Genomic DNA, 25,651 nt, shown 5'->3' on the forward strand with positions numbered 1-25,651 from the left:
AACTGGAGACCTGGGAGCGGAGGTTCCCACACCGTGGACTGGGACTCCTGGGGTCCTGGAATCTTTACCCAAATATGTAGTTTTTCAAACAGATACTAAAAATACAATGACTGTGTTGTGGTTTGGATTTCTCATATTCCAGAATATTGTAGACTCACTTAATACTCAGGATTATCTGAATTACTTACTAGCAAATACTCAAGTGGCTGCTTTATCAAGTTAAGAACGTTTCCCCACTTCCATGGACTATCATATATTTCAGGATATGCACATTGGCTCTCCTGGAAGAAGAGATACAATTGTGCACTTCTATGTACTAGCTACATATTTTAAAGGTAAATCCTAATGACTGCCATTTGATGTGTGTTAACATCACGAAAAAGTACAGCATACCTTTTGAAATTTAAGATAGAGTGAAAAAGCAAAAGAGTAACTTAAGGCCACAATATTTCTTTTTCCACATCTGCCATTTAATTTACATAAGTGGCCTTCCTGGATAGATCATATGTAGATAATAAATAAGTAGTAAATTATGAATAATAGTAATAATTCTTAAGATGAACCTTATTGTTTTGAGCAACTATACACAATGTCTAAACCATGTGAAAATTAATCTGATAAGCTTCAGTAATTATGCTAATGATTGGATACTCTCCTAGTAAGTGCATTTTCACCAAAAGATTAGTTCCTGTTATGGACAGGTTGCCTCTCATCTACCAAATGGAGTAAAAAACAGATATAGCCATCCCTCATTGTGCTTTGGAATCAGACCATGTTACACATGTAAAAATACATGCAGTTTACTATTTTTAATAGCAGTACTAACACTGCCCCTCCCCACCTGCAGCACTACTATTACACTACTGCCACTGCTCACCCACCTAAGTGAGGCAAATGCTCTGAGATACAGTTTAGTGGTGGTGATAAGGCATCTTTGCTCAGCTCAGCTTGAAGATGAAAGTTTCTACATGTGATGTGGCAGGACTTGTGCAGGAAGCAGCCTGTGGCCCCCATGCTCGAGTGATGCTTCCCTGCTCAGATGGGGATCACTCCTGTGACTTTTGCCTTATTCAGCACCATGTTCTAAATATCCTATCTAATTCATGTTATTATAAGTGACCACATAGCTGAGGTTGCTTTGTGTTGAACCTTTTTATGTTTATTATTATTCTGTGTTTCTTATTTATTTTTGGGCTTGGAAATAAGATTTGAAATCTAATGCATATGCCAATGATAATAAGTTAATTTGAATGCCTAACACTTAAACCTTGGTAAATATATTAGATAGTCATCAATTTCCTTTACAAAGAACTGTCTTTGGGTTATAAGGCATAATAGAAATAACAAAATTTTGGGAGTTGGACAGATGGAGATTTTAATCCCAATCCTAACTATTAAAACCTTGGGCTAGAGCTCCTGAACCTCAATGTTCTTATAAACTGGACACAGCAATATATTTCTTACAGATTTATTGTGTTAAAAAAGATAAATGGAATAAGATTGCACAGCCAAAATCTGGCATTTTAATGTATTGCCCAACAAATGTTATTGCTACCCTCTCTTCTAGGGGGCTTCTACAGACCACTACTTTTTTCATGGGCATGACCAAATGTCGTCTCACTGAGCCTAAGACAAAGAGAAACAGACCATTGCTAGCTATGTAAATGTGATTAAATATAGTGGATTCAGGTTGGGTCTGGATCTGTGACTTCTAGTCTTCCAGATTTTGCACATAAAAAATATTTGGGCTAATTGGGTAAATAGAGATTTAGTCAGTTTCCATGATATATATATATATATATATACACACACATATATATGTGTGTATATATACAAGAATTGAACAAGCATTTAATGCAACTGACCACACAAGGGATTTATTTTGCTTTACTTTAGATATTTACCAGGATTTTGCTGAGATAATATATAGGCTTTTCTTTCTCTCAGTATTTGTCAGGGCCAAATCAAATAGTAGGGTATTTGGAGGCCAAAAATACTTTTTTATATATGAGGATGAAGTTAAATCCAGTTAAAAGAGTTCTAGGGTTAAGAGACTAGCATGGCTCCCTTACTACCTAATTTTATAATGTCCTATAAATCACTTTCTCTCAGAGTTCTTGTCTGTAAAATGGACATGAAAGAAAAGGATTACTAAATTCCTTATATGTAAATTATTTTCAGATTAAGTTTAGATTAAAATTAGAAAAAATTTAATCAAAATTAAAATTTTTGATTTTAGTATTAAATTGTAGGATAATTTAGCTTACCTATGCACCCAATGGAAAATTCTCTTTTTAATAGATTCTATTTAAATAAATACAAATCATATCCTGACACCAATTTCTTTTATGATATACTCTCCTAGTGTCTGGAAAGATCAAAGGCTTCTTAAATAAAAGCTTATTTGCTAAATAACCAGTCTTTAACTAGGTATTTTCAAAATCAACGGTTTCCTCAAGAATCATTTCTCTAATTTAGAACACTAATTTGTAGTAAAGTTCCTGAATGATCCAGCAGGGGGTGCTTTCTAAGAAGACTGGCAGGAGGCACTGTAGTGCTACTACTTGTTTTGGAAGTGATCTAGCTACTTATGCCACTTCTGTACATTCATTCCAAGTCTATGCTGTGTCTAAAATGTATTTTAATGACTATGTAAAAACTTAAATGTCATGTAGAATTGCAATATTGTTAATGAGTTTGGCACAGGCAGCCTTGTCTCTAAATAATTTGTAAAGAAGAATGTTAAGAGTGGCTATTTTAATATACCACCCTCTTTGGCTAATCTCTCTCTCTCTTTCACAACTTGACTAATTTGGAGATTATAATTATAAAAGAATATTCTTATATTCCATTACTCTGAAGGCCACAAAATACGGAACCCAGCAAATTCTTTTGAATATGACTTTATTATGCATTTGGCTCTAAAAATTGGTGGTCTTACTGAATCCTGCAGTTTCCTATAATCATAATTGGTTTAGCAGAGAGCCTACATTGCTAATCTCTCTCATTTTTATGTTGATTAAGCCTACCCTAATGGATTTAGTGCATACAGAGAAATGAGAAAAGCAAAAGAAATTATACTGCCAGTGAATTTAAATGAACCATATATGAGACCAAGGAGGGTGGCATGCAAGCCCACATTATTAAAGTTTGAAATTAATTCCCAACCTTCCTGAGGAGAATAGCTATAGGTTAAGTGATAATGATGACAATAATAACACATTTATACAGTGCCTTATGGCTTACACACAAATTATCTCTCTGATTCCTCTCCAAGACACTGTGCGGTAAATGATTATTCCCATTTTTCAGTTAAGGAAACTGAAGCTCAGAGCAGGGTTAAGATAGCTTCAGTTCACATAACTAATAAGGAGCATAGCTGAAGCTTAAATTCAGATGGTCTGAATTTGTTTCACGTAATTTTTGGGCTCTTATCTACTTGAACTTCTTGTCCAGTAGTGTCCTTGCATTTTAAATGTAAGGAGAGAGTGTGGTCAGACAGTGAGCATATTGCTAATATCCGACCATTAGGAGCAGCTTACATTAGCAGAGAAGCTGCGGCAGTCACCCCTGGAAACAGCTGCTTGGTACCGTGCCATCCGCTCCTTCAGGGAGGCCACCTCCTGGAGGTCTGATACACCCTCGCTCCAAGCAGCGCTGTCTTCTGCAAATCCACTCGCAGGTGTATTAGGGCCAACCGTTGCTGAAAACAAACGTAGAATATTCAGATACGTATCGGGCTTTGAAAACAAAATAACAACACCTTATGAACAGTGAAGACATTTAAAATATTTGATCTCGTAAAACTGACTGTAACATTTCACAGTATTTTCAATGTTTCATGGTCACTCTCTTTTCTTCAAACTTTCAAGCAAAGTTGAAAATGTGTGTATAGGAGCATATGTTTATGTAAACATCAAAAAAATTGTCTTCCCTCCTACTTCTGCAATTATTCTGATGAGAAATAGGTATTTATTGATAGATTTGTAATGTTAATGATTAACATTCCTCAAGCACTATGTGTTGGATTTATGCTAAATGCTGTAAGAGCTTTATCTCATTGACTTCTCTAACAACCTTGTGAGGTAGTTGCTATTATTTTCTAAAATTTATATGTAAGAAAACAAAGATTCATGGCAGTTAGAAAACTCTCCCAGGATCACACAAATAATAAGTGGCATCTTTGAATATTGTTTGACTAAATCTTTACCAAATCTAAGTAAGAATTGCTCCTTGCTTCTCTCCTCACACCCTCACCCTCAAGAAGATACGTCTAGCTAAAATATGCTATGAGAATTATAGACTGGATTTTTCTTTATTCATAGAGGCATGCATTACATAAGAAAAAAATAGTAATATCATTAGAAACAGCTTTGTCAGTCACCCATTTCAAGGATCCTATATTTTCCTATTTAAGCCATCTACCTGGCAATAATGCAGGGTAGTAGAAATCGCATAACTGGAGACAGAGTGAAAGACTGATTACATGATCACAGAATAACAGTTGCTAGAAATAGAAAGATTTTAGAGATCATCTGGTCTAATCCACTCTAACCAACTCCTTTTAGATATAAGAAAACATATGTCTAAATATTTTTTATGTGCAAGGAACATAAGGACTTTCCATGGTTATGTGATTCTCCATGGTTATTTAGCTTATATATGCCAGAGCTTGTCTCAAAACTAGTTTTTCTTTTTCAATCTAGTGGTCTTTGCTATGTTATCAGTTTTCTTGATGGTTTACTATTCATTTGTCGGTGATTTTGATTCCAAAATCATTTCAAAGACTCTTTCTGGGACCAATCAATGCATGGTATAGGTGTGTGTGTGTGTGTGTGTGTGTGTGTGTGTTGAAGTATATTCATTGCTCATTCATGCACCCCTTGCCTTTCACTCTTAGGGGTGGTAGTTTCAAAGAGTACCTTATTATTCAGGTGGGTTTGATTTATCACTGTGAACCAAGGCCCAAACAACCTCAGGTAACAGACAGCCAAGCCATTTCCCACCCCTTCCGTGTTCTTCCTCCCACCTCCCTCCACTTTCAGCCCTGACATCGAACCATCTTACTGAATTGTTTGCTTTTTCTATTATTGTCTTCAAGGTTTATGTACACAACAGGAATGGAGAGCAACTTCTGTGGCCCAGAAAACATAAAAAAAGCATTTGCATTTTGACTTTCTCCCTGAGTATTTGGTTTGCCTAGAGACTTCTTATTCAGGTAAACATTTTCATGTGTTTTCATTAAAATTGCAAAAATATTTTATTTAACATATTATCAAAAAGATACAAAATATGAAGGAATAAGACATTGCATTCTATGAACACTGTGATTGTACAATACTGATGTGTTCACAACAAATGTCAATTATCTTTGAAATTCACCTGTCATCCAAAACCCATATCCATATAAAAATCTACACCTCCAGTTGATTCTGATAAAAATAGATTTCCACAAATCACTGAAAGTCTTTCACATGCTGAAGAAAAGATATCTTCATTTTCCCCTGTGGATTATCTATCTACATGGATGAATTCAGTTTATATTCAGCTGTACTGTTCTTACTTGGTTGTGAATGAACACCATATAGATTTTATTGAACATGATGCCCTGAAGTTTTTCCACATTAAAATATAAATTTCATTTGTGTATTATCCATAAAAGATGTCATGCTTTTATTAATCTTATGGAAAGTCAGACTATTTTTGCTAACATTTACAGATAATGTTTACTTTTCAAATATTTGATTTTTATCATTTTTCATGAAAAAAATGCCCAAAATTATTGGTCAAGAAATCAGTGGCCTGAGTATTAAGAGATTTGGATTACATTGCCTCATGGCCTTTTAGGCTAGTCACAGAAAAGACGTTAGATTTCTTCTCTCTCTCTCTCCCTGTTTTTTGCCTCATCAGTAACTGCATACCCAAGTAGGGTCATGGAGTAGAAAAATTATTTTGAGCCAACAGCCATATTGTTTCTTAACCTTCTAAGTCAATGACTATCAATTTCTCCATCTGAAAAACAAGATGATGCTTCCTGCCCAGTCTACAATAATGCAGTGCACCTCTCTGCTTCTATCTTGGTGTTGATAACACCTGATGTAAATTTTTAGGGTTAATAAGACAGCCCCTTCTTCAGGGATACGTGAGGAGGAAGAAGAAGGGAACATGAGGTGGCTAACCTCATAATACCATATTTCAAAGCATGTGGATGTCTCTACAAGGCTATAGTAACCAAAACAGCATGGTACAGGTATAAAAATAGACAGATAGGTCAATGGAAAAGAACAGAGAACCCAGAAATAAGGCCATATACCTATAACCAACTCTACTGATCTTCAGCATAGCAAAAAAGAACATTCACTGGGGAAAGGACACTTTATTCAATAAATTGTGCTGGGAATATAGAATAGCCATATCTAGAGGAATGAAACTGGATCCCTATCTCTCACTATACACAAAAATTAACTCAAGATGGATTAAAGATTTATGTGTAAGATCTGAAACCATAAAAATTCTAGAGAAAAACTGGGAAAAACTCTCTGGGCATTGGCCTAGGCAAAGAATTTATGACTAAGACCTCAAAAGCAAATGAAACAAAGATAAAAATAAACAAATGGAACTTAATTAAACTAAAAATCTTCTTCATAGCCAAAGAAATAATCAACACAGTAAATAGACATCCGACAGTATGGGAGACAATATTTACAAACTATGTGTGTGACAAAGGACTAATATCCAGAATCTATGAGGAGGAATTCAAACAACTCAACAAGAAAAAAACAACCCCATTAAAAAATGGGCAAATGACAAGAGCAGGCATTTTCAAAAGAAGATATGCAAATGACCAATAAGCATATGAAAAAATGTGCAATATCATTAATTGTCAGGGAAATGCAAATTAAAACCATGAGATACCATCTTACTCTGGTTAGAATGGTCATTATTAAAAAGTCAAAAAGCAATAGATGTTGATATGGATATGGTTAAAAGAGTACACTTTTATACTGTTAGTGGCAAGGTAAATTAGTACAATCTCGATGGAAATCAGTGGGTGATTTCTCAAAGAACTCAACGTAGACCTACCATTTGATTCAGTAATCCTATTACTGGGTATCTACCCAAAGGAAAGGTAATAATTAATCAAAAAGATACCTTCACTTGTATGTTGATTGTAGTACAATTCATAATCACAATGATATGGAATCAACCTAAGTGCCCATCAACTGATGAGTGGATAAAGAAAATGTGGGGTAGATATATATTATGTAATCCTACTTAGCCATTAAAAAGAATGAAATAATGCTTTCTGCAGTAATTTGAATGCAACTTCAGGCCATTATCCTAAGTGAAGCAAATCAGGAACAGAAAAAAAAAAATATTGCATGTTCTCACTCGGGTGGGAGCCATCCTATGGCTATGCATGGCCACACAGAGTAGCATAATGGACATTTAAGACTCAAAAGGGGGGAAGGTGAGAGAGGAGGGAGGGATGAAAAGTTTCCTATTGGGTACAATATGTACTATTTGGTTGATGGGTACACTAAAAGCCCAGACTTCACCATATATGATTTATATGTGTAATGAAACAAACAAAAAGACCCAGGCAGACTGTGCTGGCGAGTCACAAGGATGCCTGCAAAACTGAAGCAATCACAGATACCATCTTCAAGAAGGCAAGCACACTTCAGGTGACACATCGATAGGCTTGCTATTTTATTCTGGATGGATTATAAAGAAGTCAACTGCTTCATTCTCAGAAGATTGATTTAGAACTAAATTGGGAAAGTGATGAACTAAATTCTATCAAAGCTAAATATATGATCTATAACCCAGCTTGGATGTGTGCAGGATATCATACTGATACATATATCATAGGCTCAGAGCCATTAGCGTGAATAAATTTTTCTATAATTCTTAATATTTGCAAATCCCTCAGCTAATAATAAAATTCATCTCTTTTAAACATTCAGAATGCTGCTGCCAAGTCAAATTTGTAATCAATTTGAGTTTTATGTATTCTTAGCCTCATTTGAATATTATAAAACCAAGAAATAGATAGAGAATAAAATGAAAGAGCAAGTGTACAGCACAGTCCTGCATTAATTCACAGTTCTTAAAAATACATGAAGAGGAAGGGCAGAGGAATAAAATTAATGGAAGTATATGTCATGACAGCACAAAAACCATCTGTGGCATCCTTCCAGCATATGAACACAGTGACTCCATTTCTGCTTCTGAAACTAACCTCCCTATGATCTTATTTACCCAAAACGCATTGTGTTATTGCATGTACTCGTGTAATTGTCCCCAGATCAATCCATTCATCTGATTACCATGCTTTATACATTAACAAAAGCATAAATAAATTTAAATAAAAAAAACAAAAGCAGATCTGTCATGATAATACAAAGGGTTAGTTCTTGCTTTTTGACTAACTCTTTCTGAAAACTGGTATTCTCCTAGTACATCAGATACTGAAAGAATCCTTTAAATCCAGTTGCCTGTTAGACGAAGAAGACAAGATTCAGCATTGAGGTAGGCAAAATACTGGTCTCTCAAAGATGTTCATATTCTGATTCCCAGAACCTGTGAATATATTACCTTACATGGAAAAAGGGATTTTTCAGATTTATAAAGTTAAGGAGCTTGAGATGGAAGATTAACCTAGATTATCCAGGTAGGTTCAAGGTACTTACAAGGGTCCTCTTAAGTGAAAGAGGCAGGCAGGAGAGTTAGAGTCAGAAAGGAAAAACAATGACAGAAACAGGAAAGAAAGAAAGAGAAAGAAAGAAGGGAGACAGAGAGAGAGAGAGGGAGAGAGAGAGGGTTATTTGCAGATTGTGCACTGCTGGCTTTGAAGGTGGACGTAAATTCTATGAATGAAGGAATTCCAGTTTATGGAAGCTGGAAAAGGCAATGAAACAGATTCTCCACTAGACCTTCTTGAGGAGGCTTGGCCCAGTTAACACCTTAATTTCCTCCCAGTGAAACCTGTTTTGGACTTTGGATCTCCAGAACTATAGTATAATAGATTAGTGCTTTTGTAATCCATTGTATTTGTGGTAATTTTTTACAGCAGCAATGAGAAACTAATAAGCATTCATGACAAGTACACCTATCTGTCCAGGTCAGAAATTGCTATATACCAGATACTTTTTAAAGTATGTTTCAGTTCCAGCTCCCCCCAATTGCACAAATGTATATATACAAATCACTGTATGATGGAGCCATCTTTGAAGTTACCTTTCATGCCCCAAAGAAGAAATGTCTGCCTACCTATGGGTAAAACCCAGTTTAAATGTCCATTTAGATTCTAATCTCTTTTGAGTAACAGGACTGCCATTTCTAATTATAGTCACTTCTTGTTCCTCTGTTTTCTGCACCCATCACCTCACAGGAAGTACTTTTGATACTACAGCAGTTATGAATGAACAGAATTTAATCAGAAATTAGATAATCATTAATCTAAAAATATTGCTAGTTTGGGCATATTTGAAAATCTAATCATACTTGCTATTAAACATTTTTTAATTAATTGCTTAGCTTAGAGAATTGGCCAGTTAAAAAAAATCAATAATTGAATAAAATGAATTAAATTTCAATGAAATGGTCAAATAAATTAGAACCATTAAAAGCCTGTAGATGATGCATATTTTTACAGCATAAGTCTCTTGTTGGACATTTCCCTAGCACAATCAGACTTATGTTACATTGTAATAATGATAGTTATCAGTTAATGAATACCTATTGCATATTAATCATTTCACATGTATTACCCCGTTAATTCTCATAACAACCATATCTGATGGGTGGTTTAGTCCCATTTTACTGATGAGGAAGTAATGCTCCAAAAATAATATCATATAGTAAGTGGCTGATCCTGAAATTGAGTTCAAGTATTTCTGTATACAAGGTTTTCAACTTTATACAATCTCTTATGTAAATATATTTTCATTAAAATTTAACGTTTTTATTTCAAGGTAAATTTTTAATTAAGGGTATGAATCGTCCTTTCTGCTTCCTGAATATCTGCACAAAAATACTTTTTAGACATTGATTTCAGTGTACTCCAGGGATAAATCAAAGGGAAACCAATAAGCTGAATTTCCACAGCTATAAGTGGCTGCTTTTTCATTCTTATAAGCTTGAGTTTAGAATTAGAAATCCCATTCTTTAGCTATATTGCTTTGTTCATTATAGAGATCAAGTTTGAGAAGGGTTAGGTATAGACCCAAGTGAACAGGGAAAGGAGTGAACTTAACTGTAATGGAAGGAAAACACAAAGCAGGGCCTCTAGTCTTTCTTCCCAGTGATCTGCTGGGGCATGGGAGGTGGTGTCATGCTTTCATCCAGCGTCCCCTTGTTTAAATATGCATCCCAGGTATACCTTGAGGGTGTCTAGTACACTTTCCTCTTAGGGCTTTAGTCATACATTCAGTAAACATCTGCTTCCAATCTGCTGTTGGCCTGGCACAGTAGTCAGGGCTGGGGACAAATTATTCACCATTATATTTGTTCATATACCCCTTGAAAAGAGAGGAAAAAAGAAAAACACCAGAGGCGTCTTCAGAAAATACGGGTTGTTCTGACCTTATCTCTAAAAAGAGAAATACAACAGGTTGAATCATTTCAATGCTGACTTCTGGAAGACACACGTTCCCAGATGGCTGGCCCTGCTGCGGGATCTGGCTTGTCTGCAGACACTTCGAGTGGGGCCCTGCTTATGCAGGGCATCTTGAGGGACTTGGGGGCACACGCTTCACATACCACCCCCAACCACATTTATTTGTGGAGAGATGAAAATAGATTAAAATGGATAAAGTGCAATCAGACTTGAAGGGGTAAAAATGTCACTTACATGTAGTTGCATAGTGGCTCCATTTCTCTTGATTTTCCCCATGAACCCAGGCAGAGAGTGGCTTCCTCTGCTGGCTCCCCCAACATTTTGAAATTAGACTTCTATTTGTATTACATTATCACTCTTTACTGTATCTGTGTGTCCCTCTGTTCTCCCCACTTCCCTCATGTTCCACCAGGATGCAAGTTCCTCCAGGACAGGTTTGTAAACCTGTTTTCCATCGACCTCTGTCCTGGGCACTTTCTGCTTGAGGAGGCAGACCCACGAGGGGTCTAACCACCAGCTCTGGACACGAACAGCCTAATCTCTGTTCTGTCTCTGACACTTACTATTTGACTTTAAGCACCTTGCTTAACCTCTCTTACCTGTTTAATGAGAATGATAAGAGAACACACCTAAATGGATGCCTATAAAGACTGAATGAGATCTTATAAAAGTATAGAGGTTTGCACATAGTAAATAATAAATGCTCACTAGCTTCCAACTACCCTAGCTGTCATTATATACCCCAGGTCTTACTATCCAATAAGAGTTCATAGATGGAGAGTGTGAAAAGTGATGACATTTTCCCAAATCTCAAAACTAGTAAGTAGCTTAGAGGGGACTTGACTGGCCCATCTGAACCTAAAGCCTTCTCCCAGGATATCTAGTTCCCCTTTTAAGGCAGGTGTCCACCATGTTGCCTGAAACAAGGAGAACACAACACGTCATGAAAGAACAGATAATTACTAGAGGGGATTGTGACAAGGCAGGTGGCACAGTCCTACTCATATGTTCATAGTGACAGAGAAAAGAATATGAAAGAGGAAAAATTACTAAGTCAGTGTCTATGATACTCGGAGTGTTGATTGATCTGGGTTTTTGGCACTGGGTAATGAACCACCAAGTTTTCACCAGTTACCAACATGACAGTCCTCTGGAAATGTAAAGTTTATGAAAACCATCCTGGTATATCACACTTTGGGGAGAGGTCTGCTTTCTTTTCAACCTACCTCCTCAAATGGTTCCTACTGTTGTTCGCTGTTTTATGTATTTTAGCTAAAAATCACACAATCATCATGCAAAATTACTCACTTTCGAAATTTCCTATGAGGCCTCTGAGCAGTGGGCCTGGCACAGCGACCCCTGGCGTGGACCAGCCCAGGTGATGATGGCGAGGCCACTCTGTAAGTTCCTGCTGCCCTTGAGGCTACCTAAAGGTATAGCAAGGGAACCTGTGTCCCTCATCTACGATTCCTTCTACTGTTGCTCTACTAAGTACAAACATGTTGCAAAACTTTATATTGTGAAGAAAACCCATAAACAAAAAGGTATTGTTATATTTGTTTTGTTTGAATATAGACATTCTTTCTATTTGAGTGTTCCTTCTCTTAAATTAATTTCCATCTCATTCTTCCTAAAGGCTCTGTTCTAGAAAATCTCAAAATTTCACATTCTACATTATTTTATCTCTTACTGAGTTGCTGCCTCTTTGATGTAACTTCTTTTCCTCACCCTTTATTTCCTAATGTATTCCCTTTTCATTCCTATCACTTCATTTCTGCTTTTCCTTTTCCCAAACCCTGTGATTCTCAGCTCTCCAAATCCTCCTTTATGTGTGGCTAAGTTAGTGGTGCCAGTGCCCTTGTGAGGAGAATTTCATCTTCTTTCCAGTTTTCTAGGCTAGAAATGCAAACTTGAGAAACAGTAAGCAAGCAGCTCAACCCCTCAGCCCTGGAGAGACAGCGATTAAGCTCAGTCTGAGTCACAGCAAATGTGCATGTCTCCGCAACACTGGTTAAAACATCCACCAGTACCCCTAAAACCATCATCAGGGGCTCCAGAAAACACAGAAAGTGATTTCATTCTAGGGTCGAAGCAGTTCATTGGTAGCTGAATGACTCATGCATACTAGCTTAAATAAAATCTGTCTTTTCCTAAAATGATCAACATTTGTCTCTGGTAGGCTTTGAAAAATTCCATATGAAGCTAGTTTATGTGTAGTGAACTGTTTTGTTTAGCTCAAATTATGCTGTTGGCATTCAACAGAACAAGAAACTAGCAGCAGTAATGTTATCAGATGAATCTCTAATAATTTGCAGCTTTGAAACACATCTTCCTGGCATGCCCATCTTTAAGTTGTTTCAGTGTAGACAGGTAGAAAAGTTAATTATTTATGGACTAAATAATTTTTGTGCTAAAAGCATTCTGGAGGACCCAGAGACTTTTGGATCTGTTTTTAGGAATTTCCTGATTTTTCACCCTCCTGCTAACTTCCACCTCTCTGTTAAGGTCAGCATCTGAAATTTATTTTGAAAAATGATATTAAAAGAAAGCCCAAATCATCAAATTCTAACTCTCACCAGCTTGGAAATAGATGGTGTGGCAGCTTTTATTCTACTAATCACACTTTTTCTTTAAATAATAAAATGTATTTAATTCAATCCAACTTTTGTCTTAGAGAAATCAGTCCCTGAATTTACAGAAACTCTTTTCAATGATCTTAAGTAAGTCTTTGTTTAAAATGCTTTCTATGCCTAAGTCCACAAACAGCAGCATACTTTGATGTTTTTTTACTTTTGAACTTTAATGACTGATAGAATTGATCAAAGCAAGAAAACCTCATTAATTCCACATGCTTTCTTTACTGAGCATTATTTGGAAAGCTAAGCAATCAGGGAGAAAAGTGAAAATGCTTAAATAATGCAACATTGCTTGTTGAAAAACCTACTCTTCTGGAAGTAAATTCACTCTTTCAGAGCAGCGATGTACTTCGAAAAATTCTACATAAAGCCTTTAAGAGTTTCAAGACAATGTGATCTTTAATCACTTAATCTTGGGTAGGAAGATAAAACTGCGAATGTTACAGAGAAATGTTAAGACACCATGTAGAATACCTTTTTTTTTTTTTTAACCAGGCTTGAGGTTCTTCTCATGTGCTCTAAATTAAGAGATAACTGGCATCTTGTTCAAATATTTGTACTGTCACAACTTCTTTCTGATTACTCTTCCCCCATAATTGTAGGGGACACTAGATAATCCTATACACATTTTAAACAAGTTTTTTTTTTTTTAATTTAGAACAGGGATGTTTATAAATTAAAGCTATACTAGTTTTATTGTATCAAAACTCTGAATCAATGAATTTGGCTGCTTTCTATTGAGATATCCTCAACTGAGGGATACTTTCCTTAGCTGTGTCCAGTCTTTCAATAAGCCCATCAAAGGCATTCCTCATTTTTGTTATAGTGCTTTTAATCTCTAGCATTCCTTTTGGGTTCTCTGTCAGAATTTTCATCTCTCTGCTTACATTGCCCATCTGTTCTTGCACACTTTCTACTTTATCCATTAGGAACTTTAGCATATTAATCATAGTTGTTTTAACTTTCTGGGTTACTTTCCCTTGTAACCAATAACATGACCCAAATATCCTTTGCATATAAACGAAGCATGTAATTTCAAAAGAAAGAGATGATGTCATATTCCTAATGATATGCTAGTGCTAGGGACAGTCCAAAGAGTGGAAGTAATTTAATAGTCTTCACTGCTTATGATGCACATGGAGCGCATAGTTAGTCAGTATCATCATCTCTTAATTTATTCACAGTTATTTATCTTTAAAAATTTGGCACTGGCCTTTGTTCCTTTTCCCTCAGATTCAAAACCTAAACACTTAAGTGCACCATAAGTGGGGGAACTCAGTTTATAATGCTTATTTTACATCTGTTTTTAAAGGGCAAAGTATAAAAATCAGCTGTTAAATGTTATTCAGATTGGAGCCTGCTCTTTTCCATGTACTCTATGACAATAACATCTGTGAACAACAAAGAATCTATACTTGCAAACAAGTTTTCCTCAACCGATGGTATTTAAATTCAAGTGCAATAGAAGTTAGGGGTGATGAATATAAAAAGAAATTTAAAAATCATTATACATTGGGCTTCCTTGTAAAATTCCTTATGAAACTAGGCTTTTGCAGCTTTAAAGGAGTTTGAATTACTTTCCTAAACTTTATTCCTTTTAGGCAACAAAATCTTGGGCAGATGGACAGGTCATTTCAACTTAGTGGGATCTCCCATGGCGTTAAGACAACTCACCTGAAAAGAAACTCAAGCTGAAAAGTTAAGCATTTATTTGCTTTAAAAGCTATTTTTAAAATTTCAGACACCTAAATATAATTATAGGTTATTAACCACTTGCCAGCCACTCAGCATCAGTTTCTGTCTCTAAATCTTCCAATACTCTGCATAACTGTATCTATCATGATTTCAGTCAAAGACTCTCCTACTTTCACCATTTTACAAACTGTCAACAAACACATTGTGAATACGGAAGGTAGACCACTACACAGTGGCCAGAAATGCTCCTTACGGCCTCCTTACCTGTGGGCCTGGGGAAAATATAAAGCACTTCCAAGGATGATATGCTCGTGCTTTCCCTCATAGTGGGTGGCATAGCCTTCCCTACCATTTTTGCAAAACTGGTTATTAAATTTTTATTATTACTTGGAACTAAAATTTCTAGATCTCCAAGACACAAGCTGATGGTTGAGATTAAAACAGCCAGCTTCACAAGTATTTAACATTTAACATAATGACATAAACAGTGGGTGCCCCATTAAGCATTTATTGAATGAATTTGTCTTGAAATAATACTGCAAAATTCAATGCACATCTTTTCATGGTTTCTGTTGATGGAGTTGGTTACCGTCTCTCTTCTACTTTTTTTTTTGAAGAGTAGAAAACAAGTTTTAAATTCTGCAACAGCAGTTATTAAGCAACACTGAGAAGTTATGTGAAAGTTGGGATTAGAGCTTCCAGGAAAGAGCAAAAATAAACACCTTGCCTGTGAACCTGTAAGTCTCCCACGAGATTCAGTTCTTCACCCAAAATGCTCAGCAGGGCACCACATAAGCAGGTAAAAATTAGAACTGTGCAAAATGTTTGCTTGGAAAGTGAAACCAGTCAAATTTGGGCTTCCTTCCAAATTTAATTTCTGCCAGAATTTCTCCAGTTATTACATAGATGCAGAAAGCAATTAGAAAAACACTTAGCTAAAAATTTCCAGATACATTTATGTCTCCATCATATTTTACTCCAGAAGAGAATAACTAGCCTTCCCAGCCCAGTGAGCCAAGTACAGACAGAATGTGCAAACACCCTCACACACACATACACACACACACACACACACACACACACACACACACACACACACACACACTCTTTTTCTTTGGAGGACGGATTAATCAGGAGGAATATCTGCCTTGCTTTGCGGGATCTAGGAAGAAGACCTCAGCAGGTTCAGGGTGTCCCAGTACACTCTTGAGTTGGAAGCCTGCTAAGCAAAGCAGATGTGGCACTGAGCCCTAGGTCCCATTCACCAGCAGTACAGGGACTCAGGATAAACCTCACCAAGCCTGACACTTGGTTATCATTGCAAAAAAACATAGAAGGAGGAATTGAAAATGCTGATGTCTTCCATTACTCTTTGCATCATCTTTTACAAAATCTCAAACCTGAGCATGGAATTGGTGAGTGGCTTGGACTGGACACAGAAATAACACTCCTCTATTGTGATCAATCTCCTGAAAAACACACACACATACAAACACACACACACACACACACACACACACACACACATACACAGATCCTGACATCCAACCATGTATAGTTTTCAGGATTTCATCCCAGTCTTCCTTTTTCGTCTTCCCACAGACACTCCACCCAGCTCTCAGATTCATCCATACTACACCCAAGGTACATCTCTAGTTAACTGTTTAATTGCTAATCTTATGTTGCCAAAACCTTTAAAATTCAACCTGGCTTTAAAAAAATGCTACCCACAAACTTATTCCATCCTCAAATTTTTCAGTTGCGTATCAGAATAGAGAGCATCTGGGATTATCAGGAATTAATGATGACTCTAATGATAAGGAGTAATAAGGAGTCAGTTAAAAGTGAATAAAATGATGAGTATTAGCATATGTACAAATCCACCAACCTTTATCTCTCTCTCACACACCCACACACATGCAAACACATACACATACACACACATGGCAGCCTGGAAATTGGAGCAGAATAGCAGATTATGGAAAAATGTTGAATTGGCTTTCAGCAAAGTGGATTTAGCCCACAATGTGGGAACACATGAACCGGGGGCCATGGAAGGGCTTGCTGCTCAAACTGAGAGCAGGGCCAGGACGAGTGGGCATTAGGTCTACGTCAGCTCCTCTAAGTTCTCAAACCTGCCCCTGAAAGCCCAGAGTCAGAAGCTTTCAACACACCCAAATCATTCTTGGCCTTTGTGCTGAAATGCATGCCCTAGTCTCACAGGGTCCATCCTATCTTGCTCCTAGAGCTCCTTACTTCTGATCTTGTGATTTGATTTTCTGTTTATGGCTTAATTTCATCCCTTGAACCTGATGCATTGCACCCTTCCACAGACTTATATTATTTTTTTATTTCTGTTCAACTGTTTCTTCATTGCCTTCTCTACTTTGAGACTCTCTGATAAACAGTCTGGTCCCCACAGATCCACCTTCCAGTGCTTTCCTCCTGGCTGAGAGCTCTTCTTCTATCCTTTCTCAGACACTACAAGTGGCTACAGGACACTGAGAGTTGAAGCCAGTAGGGCAGAAGGGGCTGCTGAGTGGGACATGCTGAGAACGTGGAGAATGTGCTGAAGGTCAAGATCAGTTTCAGTTGAAAAGGAAGAATGGAAGACATATTAAGAAAGAAAACTCTGCTCAGAGAGAATATTTCAAGAGTCTAAGAGCTAGGTCAAAGTGGTGTCTTTGTCCACAGTGTGGTGAGCTGCTACATCACAAAAGAGACTGGGATAGTTAGGGTGGAGGTGGTTGAAAAATCTGTTCTTTTGAAGTCATGTGATGTTGACATCTCCAAGGATAACAGAAAGTTTATCTGTTTCAAATGTCGGAATGACTATAATAGAAAGGGGCACTCAATGCCTTTTTAGGACACCAGAGAGGACAGAATCTAATTTCAGCTGTAGAGTGGATCTGTGAAAGGGAAGGGCACCTTTAACAAGAGAACAACCTGTTAAATCAGGTGGACAACTTTCTCTCTTAAGCAGTTTCTATTTATTTATTTATTTATTTTTTTGAGACAGAGTCTCACTCTGTTGCCTGGGCTAGAGTGAGTGCCATGGAGTCAGCCTAGCTCACAGCAACCTCAAACTCCTGGGCTCAAGCGATCCTCCTGCCTCAGCCTCTCGATAAAGTTTTCAGTGTGTTGCTATTTTTAATGTTCAGCATGTAGGGTAACTTGGTACTTTATATTTCTGTCTTGCTTCCTGAAATTTTTTAATAATGGTTATTATGTTATATTAGTCTCATATTTTAATAATGATAATAGTGATGTTAATAACAAAAGTTTATATGGCACTTACTGTATGCCTGGCACTGTTTTAGTTAATTTATGAATATATTTATTTAATCTACAAAACAACCTTATGAGATAGCTACTCTTAGTATCTCTATTTTCAGATGAAGAAATGAGTCACAGAGTTGTTAATTTGCCCACGGCCAACAAGTAGGTAGGTGTCAGAGACAGAATTCAGACCAAGGCAGTCTGTTTCCAATGTCTGTGTTCAAACAATTAGTGTTAAGCTGACAGCATTTTCTGACTTTCCAGTAAAGTGTTAGGTGGAGCTCATCTGGAGCCTCTTCTGGCTCTAGGAGATGATGTTTTTGTGATTCTAGTAAACTGAGGACACTTCACACATTTCAAGCATGATTATAATGCTGAGGTTAAGGAAAATATTCCAGAGGCCTTTAATAGAAATGAAATGAAAAATAAGGAAGGTGAAAGGGAGAGAGAGAGAGAACATGGCACATCATTTGGGAAATTTTTATAATTTCAAGGTTGGATCAAAGTTTAAAGATGGTATCAATAATGGAATTTTATATATAAACCCTTGTAACTCCTTTTCTATATCTACCCCTAGAAGAATAATCCTATGGAAAACTTTTACTATTGTTATTACTATTTAGCTTGAAACTTTCTTAATACAAAAATTATATTTACAAAATTCTGGGTAAGGTTCTCTACTCAAGGTTATACAAAGAATAGAAAGAGGCGTCATTATGGATGCTATTGTGGTTATTGGTTGTTATGTGAGCACTAGCCTCATTCTTTGAGCATCCAAATGGACTTTGAGAGTATGAAAGAAATGGAGAACAATATAAAAGCACAGACAGCACAACGCTTTACAGAAAAGAATATATATATGCACATACACATTCATATACATATGTATCTGTGTATATATATGAAGATAATTGAGCATAATTGAAAGAAATGATAATAATATAATGACAAAGTCAAGAAGCTGTGACTAGGTGAATTGAAATGGTGAAGTAAACCAAAGAGGGGAACACTGAAGCCTGAGGTTACTTATTGCTTCTATTTAAAAGGTAAAGTATTAGGAACTCAAAATAGTAGTTTTGAGTTGACAGCTTCAATAGCTAAACTAGATCTTTTGAGAAACAAAAGGGCATAAAAACTTAAATAAAAACATGACTTCCAAATATCATGTCTCTGAAATTTTGCAGAGTAAAAGTTGTGGCTGTTGTCCAGCCCTGGATGACAAAGTGAGGATGAATCTTGAAGCTATTTCCGTTCCAGAATGAGTCAGTGACTGAAAGTGGACATGCACTAGTACAGTTCCATTCCTAAAAATAAATATTTTTGAGGCCTCCAGGACTCAGATGACTAGCATATTTTCTGCTAAAGAGGTCAAGAATTTAATGAAGTTCTGTTCTCACTCTGAGCTCCCTGAGATGGTACAGAGAAAGGAAGGAGGTGACCAAGGTGTTGATTGATACCAGTTGCTTTTCCTCTGCGTGTCCCTTGTCCTATTTCCTGTGTTCCAATTGGAAACTACTGCTGGACTTTACCCTAGTAGCTGACTTCTACCCTAAAAAGTATCCAGGAAAATGGCTCTGGATGCAACAGAAGCAGAGACAGTGAATTTTAAATAAAACTTGTAGCTGGAATTGACAAACCTTTAATAACATGAACACATTAACTATATCTTGTCCCTTTCCTGGAATATTCCAACTTGATAATGTGACCTTTGAGTCCATATTCAAAAATTTCAACTTACAAAAAGGGCAAATCAAAGGGTGATCCTTAACTTTACAACAAAAGATTTTTCATTATTTTCCTGGAGCACTTGATTGCTATAATTGTTTACAAACTTCTAATTTTTTGTCAAAATGGCTTACTGGTTAGATGATCTAAAGCTCAGTACTTATTATGACAGAGCCTACTAAAAACAAAACAAAAAAAGCAACAGAGATATTAATAAATTACCCGTGAAGTTATAATGCAATTAAATGGGGGAAATGTTCAAAATTTAATGTTCATAAGTGTCAAAAACCCAGTAACTTTATAATGTGAGGTCTATCTACATTTTATTTCAATGCAGTTAAGTTCCCATGAATTAAAAGATGAAATAGTATAATACCATTGTTATTTAAACATTATTTTATATTCAATTCATATTTATTAAACTTTACATGGAAAGCACTGAAAGCATGTTTTGAAACCATTTATGATAATGCCAGAATGTGCTTTTTCAAATCAGTGGTGATACATGCGTCTTTTCCTTTTTCCTCTTTTTTTTTTTTTTAGCTTTTCTATGTTGGTAACTACTAACTTAATTCGTTTAATAATATACATGCTGATATATTCAGATTTTTGGGGAAGATGCCATTGGATCTTTGACTAACACAGAAACTTCCCAAAATAAACTCTTTCAATATTATATTTAAGGCATATATATGCCAGGAGCAATTTGGCAATTATTTACTTTTGAACAACCAGACATTTCTAAAGCATTCAGTTCACTAAGCAACAAGGATATAGTCTGTGTACAACTAGAAAAACATGAAAGACAAAGATCAACTTGAAGGCTTGCCAAAAAGAGCAGCAAAAAGTAATGTATCCAATGACAAGTTGGGGGGGTTGGTGAGAATCTTATCTAGCAAAGATGAACAAATTTAAATGTTTAGTAAAATTAAAACGTAAATCAATCATCATCTTTTGAGTTTCAGCAGAATATGTGGATCAGGTCTTCTTTTCCACAATTTGTCCTAATTTAAGAGTAACATGAAATGCAAAATGAAAAATAACAAAAGGCTACTGCTGGAAGAATAAGGCTTTACAGATATACCTGGAATTGTATCCTAAGGGGTGGGGGTGGGGTGGGGTGGGCTTGATGGTGTACGGCACAAAGATTTGCAGAATGACGTGTTGCACAGAAATGTAAATCAAGAGAGTTGGTTTCTAGTTCTCTGTGCCTTATGTGAATTACTAGGCAGTGTTACCGTGCCTCAGTTTTCTTAATCTACAATTTAAAGGAGTTAAACCAAATAGTTACTGAGGTTCTTTGTGTTATCTATGTAATAAATTCCTTTCATCCTGAGAACATTTAAAAAAGTACAAATGTGCATTCCCTACTGTACTGCTCACTGGCAGATTATTTTTATGCCACTATTTAGGCCCACAAATTCCTAAGAGTCATTAAATACGGCCACATTTTTGCTTGATGTACCAAAACTGATACAAATAATGGATTGGATTTGTCGATTTTTAACATTTTTAAAGAAATCAAAACCTTTGCTCTTTTCATTGCCTAACTGTCTAATTGCCATTATTCTTTGTGCTCTTACTGATTATATTGTACAAATGGAGAAATAGGTTAGTTAAATTTGCAAGGGGTGGATTCCAATCATTAGTAAAACTCATAGTATGCAATTTTTACTCTGGAATTCATAGGTGGCATTTCAAATAAGGAGAAAGCCACATTATGAACATATGTGATATAATAAAAAAAAAATAAATAGTTTGGTCTTTGTCCCCAGTTTCTGACACAGAAATCCTTGGAGTTCTCCCGAGTGACAGTGTCTTTTGTATGCTAGTGACATGACTCAGGACAGTTTGGGGTGTGGTAGTGGGTGGGGGAGTAGCTTCAGAATGGGGGTTGGTTGCCAGATAAATCAATCAAGTGATTAGAAGGTTAGAACTTTCAGCCCCACCTTCGACCTCTGAGGATAGGAGAGGGGCTGGAGATTGAATTCAATAGGCAATGGTCAGTGATTTAGTCAATCATGCCTTGTATAATGAAACCTTCATAAATACTCTAAATGACAGGATTTAGTGACCTTCCAGACTGGTGAACATAGGAAGTGCTGGAAGGGTGGCATGTTCCGTTAAGGCAAGGTGGCTGTGCACCTCCCCTGCACCTCTCAATACCTTGCCCTGTGCCTCTCTTCCATTTGTCTGTTCCTGAATTGCACCCTTTACACTACACCAGTAATAGTAAATAGAATACTTTTCTGAGTACTATGGGCCACTCCAGTGAATTATTGAACTGAGGAGGTGTCATGGCGACACCTTAATCACCAGAAATATTGGTAGAAATGTTGGTAGTCTGGGCATCCCATTTGGGCTGCCATCTGAAGAGGGGGTTAATTTTGTGGGACTTAACCTGTAGGATTTTTGCTAAGCCCTGGAGTTAGTGTCAGAATTGAATTGAATCATAGGACACCCCGTTTGGTGTTAGAGAATTGAAGAATTGGTTGGTGTTGGAAAAAACACATTTGATGTCACAAGTAGTGTCAGGAAACTGACAAAGCAACAAACATATCACACAGTCTTATAAAGAATATATGGAATAAATCAGTGTTCTAAAAAAGTCATTAATGAATCAGAAAAGGCTGAAGTTACCACTCTGTGAGGGATGGACCTGTGATTTGAATGAGCAAGTGTTCACTTCAGAAGCAGGAAAAAACAAATTACAATTTAATTAAATTTCAAAGTGTATCTTGAATGCTTTCAAAAGAAGGAGTGGGAAGCAAATAAAAATGACAATGCAATGTCAATTAAGTTCATCCCCCACAGATTATTCAATCAATAATTTTGGAATTATGCTGTCAGGGACTTATTAAGTGTCTGCCCTGCCCTATAAATTCCCCAATCTAGACATGACTCCCAGCTATCACACAGGCCTTGCAAAATGGTCTCTTTTAATACCCAAAGTTGTGTGTGTGTGTGTGTGTGTGTATGAGAGAGAGAGAGAGAAAGAGAGAAGAGAGACTGGGAGACAGAGACAAAGTATCAGTTCCTAGTACTGAAGTTACCAAAAGAGTCCAACTGCAAATTACTTCATCATAAGTATTATTTTACCAAGTAAGTAAAAAGAATACTAATGTGCAGAAGTTTTTCAAATGTGGTGAGAGGCTGGAAGTGATAGAATAGCGGACAGCTTTAAACTATAGACAACAGTACATCATCCATGAATTTTCTGAGCTTTTTATCAGAAGTAAACCTGCAGAAAGGCAACACTCTCCTCTTCTATAATCACAAAAGACATGGGGCCTGAGCTGACATTTTTGACATGAACATTTTCTGAAATAAAGCCCTCTGTCGTCATTAAAGAAGGCCTAATTTTATTTTTTCAGGTGGTTGAGGTAAGCCGTGTCTTAAAGATGCCCAACACCAGATGAAAGCATAAACATTTAGTCCAAACTCCAGACTGCATTTTTCCCAGACAGCTGGCACTTTGCGATATTGCAGACATCTGAAATGCTGATTGACTTTTAAGAATGGATCTAGTTGTTAGTTTACATGTTGATAGCAAGAAGGAAAAATATTCAAAGATTAGGCAGAGGAGCAGAGAAATATTTCAGCATAAAATTCAGGACTTTCTAATTTCTGACCCAATATTTTTGCCACTCCATAATATCTTCTAAAACTCAAAACAGGTGCTCTTTCATATTAAAATTCATGGCTCCGAATGTTGGCGAGGTAAATATTTCACTTGTCCTTTGGCATCTTGCACTTGAAATTTTAAAATAATTCAGACTACACATAGCTCATCAGTGACCAAATAGAGCTCCGGTAAAAAATAAAATATCTTTTGGTTCAGCACCAGCTGGCTAAATATATACCCTGTATTATGTAATCTTAAAATGTCCTTGCTTTTAGTTGGTATCTTAAGACATTCTGTTATAATGCCTCTCCCAAGTCACTTCAGTCTCTAACATCTTAATACTTAAGGCACAAGAGGACCAAATTAAGGTGTTTACAGGCAATCGAAGGCAGAAAAAATCCATTTGAAGCACTATGTAGGGCATGATACCTTTAAAGTAAAATCTCAGTCCTCTCTGTTTAAGGTTGTAGTTACTATAATTAGGGCTGGCAGATCCAACTGGCAGTGCTTTTCTTAATTCTGCAAAACATGTAAGAACCTGATTCTTTAATCTCACTCCAGTAATACTCCCAGAGGAGATGAAGCTACGGCTGGAGCAAGAACTACAAAATCAAACTAAGGCTGGAAAAGCATAATTTTTATACATTTCTCACTGTAAGCTGCAACAGTTGGAAATATTTTAAACTCTTCCTTTCCCTCATCAAATTCCAAGAAGTACAGTTTATGTTTTTTTTAATATATTCGTTCAATTTCTGCTCATAAATGACAAACTAATTTTTTCCCAGTTTTCCCTTTTAGTTGTAAGTTGTTGAATTTTAACTCATATGTATTTATGAAGTTGGTTTATTATATTAATACTTCAATATTAAATACAAAAATGCTATTTTGCAAAGAGACTAATATATGAAGCCCTAAATGTTATAATATAAAGCAATGCTAAATATTACCATAAAAGCAAAATCCAAATGAATATTTTCTTTTATGCTGATTACGATTTGACCTATGGTCCTCATTGACATTAAGTAACCAGCAAGAGCATTTTATAACCCTGGAAGCAGACATGTATCGATGACTATATTATACATACCTTTTGCAATGTTTGGATTTAACACCAAGTTCGTGGAGATAGTATATGTCTTTATAGTTCTTCGTAGATTAGTTTCCTCCTTTGTTTTGTGTACAGCAAATTTCCCAGTCCCCTGAAAGCAATTGGTGGAGTGGAGGCCGGCTCCACTGAAGGGTCTATGAAGCGAGTAGATGGGACGGCTGAATTTATTTTAGCTGTGAGTCTAAAGGATGTAACTTGGCACCTATTTTTAGGAACTGAACTCTGTATAGGTGGGGCCTGAGTCAACCACTCTTTTCAGAAGAGTGACTCTGAGGGCACCCTGCCTCATAGGGTCCCGGGGAATGTATGCATGGCTCTAACACATGTGCAGTCAATCAAACTCCCTTCTGCCACTGTGACCACCAAGCCAAGTCTGTCTGCACTTTTGAACAGCCTACAAAATAACCGGCACAGATGAGGAAAAGGGAGGAGGATTAAATCCCTTGAATTACTTGCATTTGTTTTAATACTTTCAATCTTTTAAGAGTCAAGCATGTGAAAATAAAGCAGTTAGAATAAGTTCCAATTTATTCTGATGGCATAATTAACGTGGGTTCTAGGGAGGGGAAACATTGTTTTTATTTCACAAAATGATCTTAGATATGTAAAACATTAGTTTGCTTTTTCAGGCTTCACATATAAAGCAAAACATGACTCTAGTGCTTATATAAGTAAAGGAAGTGTTCACTCTGTTAAAAAAAAAATGAAGAAGAGTGGGAAGGCATTCTAGAGAGAGTAAAGATCACACTTACCCTACCATTCCTGCCCATTAATATTAGCTTTAAATCATTTGGCATAAGCAAGAGCAGGCATGGAAAAGGAGTCACCTCGCATGCTCCTGAGAGTCATATTAAATGTCCTTTGCTGCCACCCTACTTACTCAGCACACCCTGCCGACCTGGCCTGGCAGAAAGTAGGAGAACTGACCTAGGATTGCCATTTAGCTCCATAATGCCAGC

At 36.6% G+C, this 25,651-nt stretch overlaps 1 protein-coding gene across 2 annotated transcripts in view; it reads right to left on the reverse strand.

The window, feature by feature from the left end:
• Positions 1-24,860, reverse strand: part of XIRP2 (xin actin binding repeat containing 2) — a 68,510-nt gene extending 43,650 nt beyond the window's left edge. Inside the window, exons 1-2 of one of the 2 annotated variants that reach the window (XM_045558924.1) lie at positions 24,672-24,847; positions 3,543-3,703 (exon numbers count right to left, since the gene is read on the reverse strand). In XM_045558924.1, the coding sequence (XP_045414880.1) occupies positions 3,543-3,599 (57 nt within the window). In that variant the 5' untranslated portion in view covers positions 3,600-3,703; positions 24,672-24,847. Of the gene's footprint in view, positions 1-3,542; positions 3,704-24,671 lie in introns of both variants that reach the window. The other variant, XM_045558923.1, reaches the window with a different exon arrangement.
• Positions 24,861-25,651: the final 791 nt, after the last annotated feature.

This window comes from Lemur catta, chromosome 8 (assembly GCF_020740605.2).
Source record: "Lemur catta isolate mLemCat1 chromosome 8, mLemCat1.pri, whole genome shotgun sequence".
NCBI lineage: Eukaryota > Metazoa > Chordata > Mammalia > Primates > Lemuridae > Lemur > Lemur catta.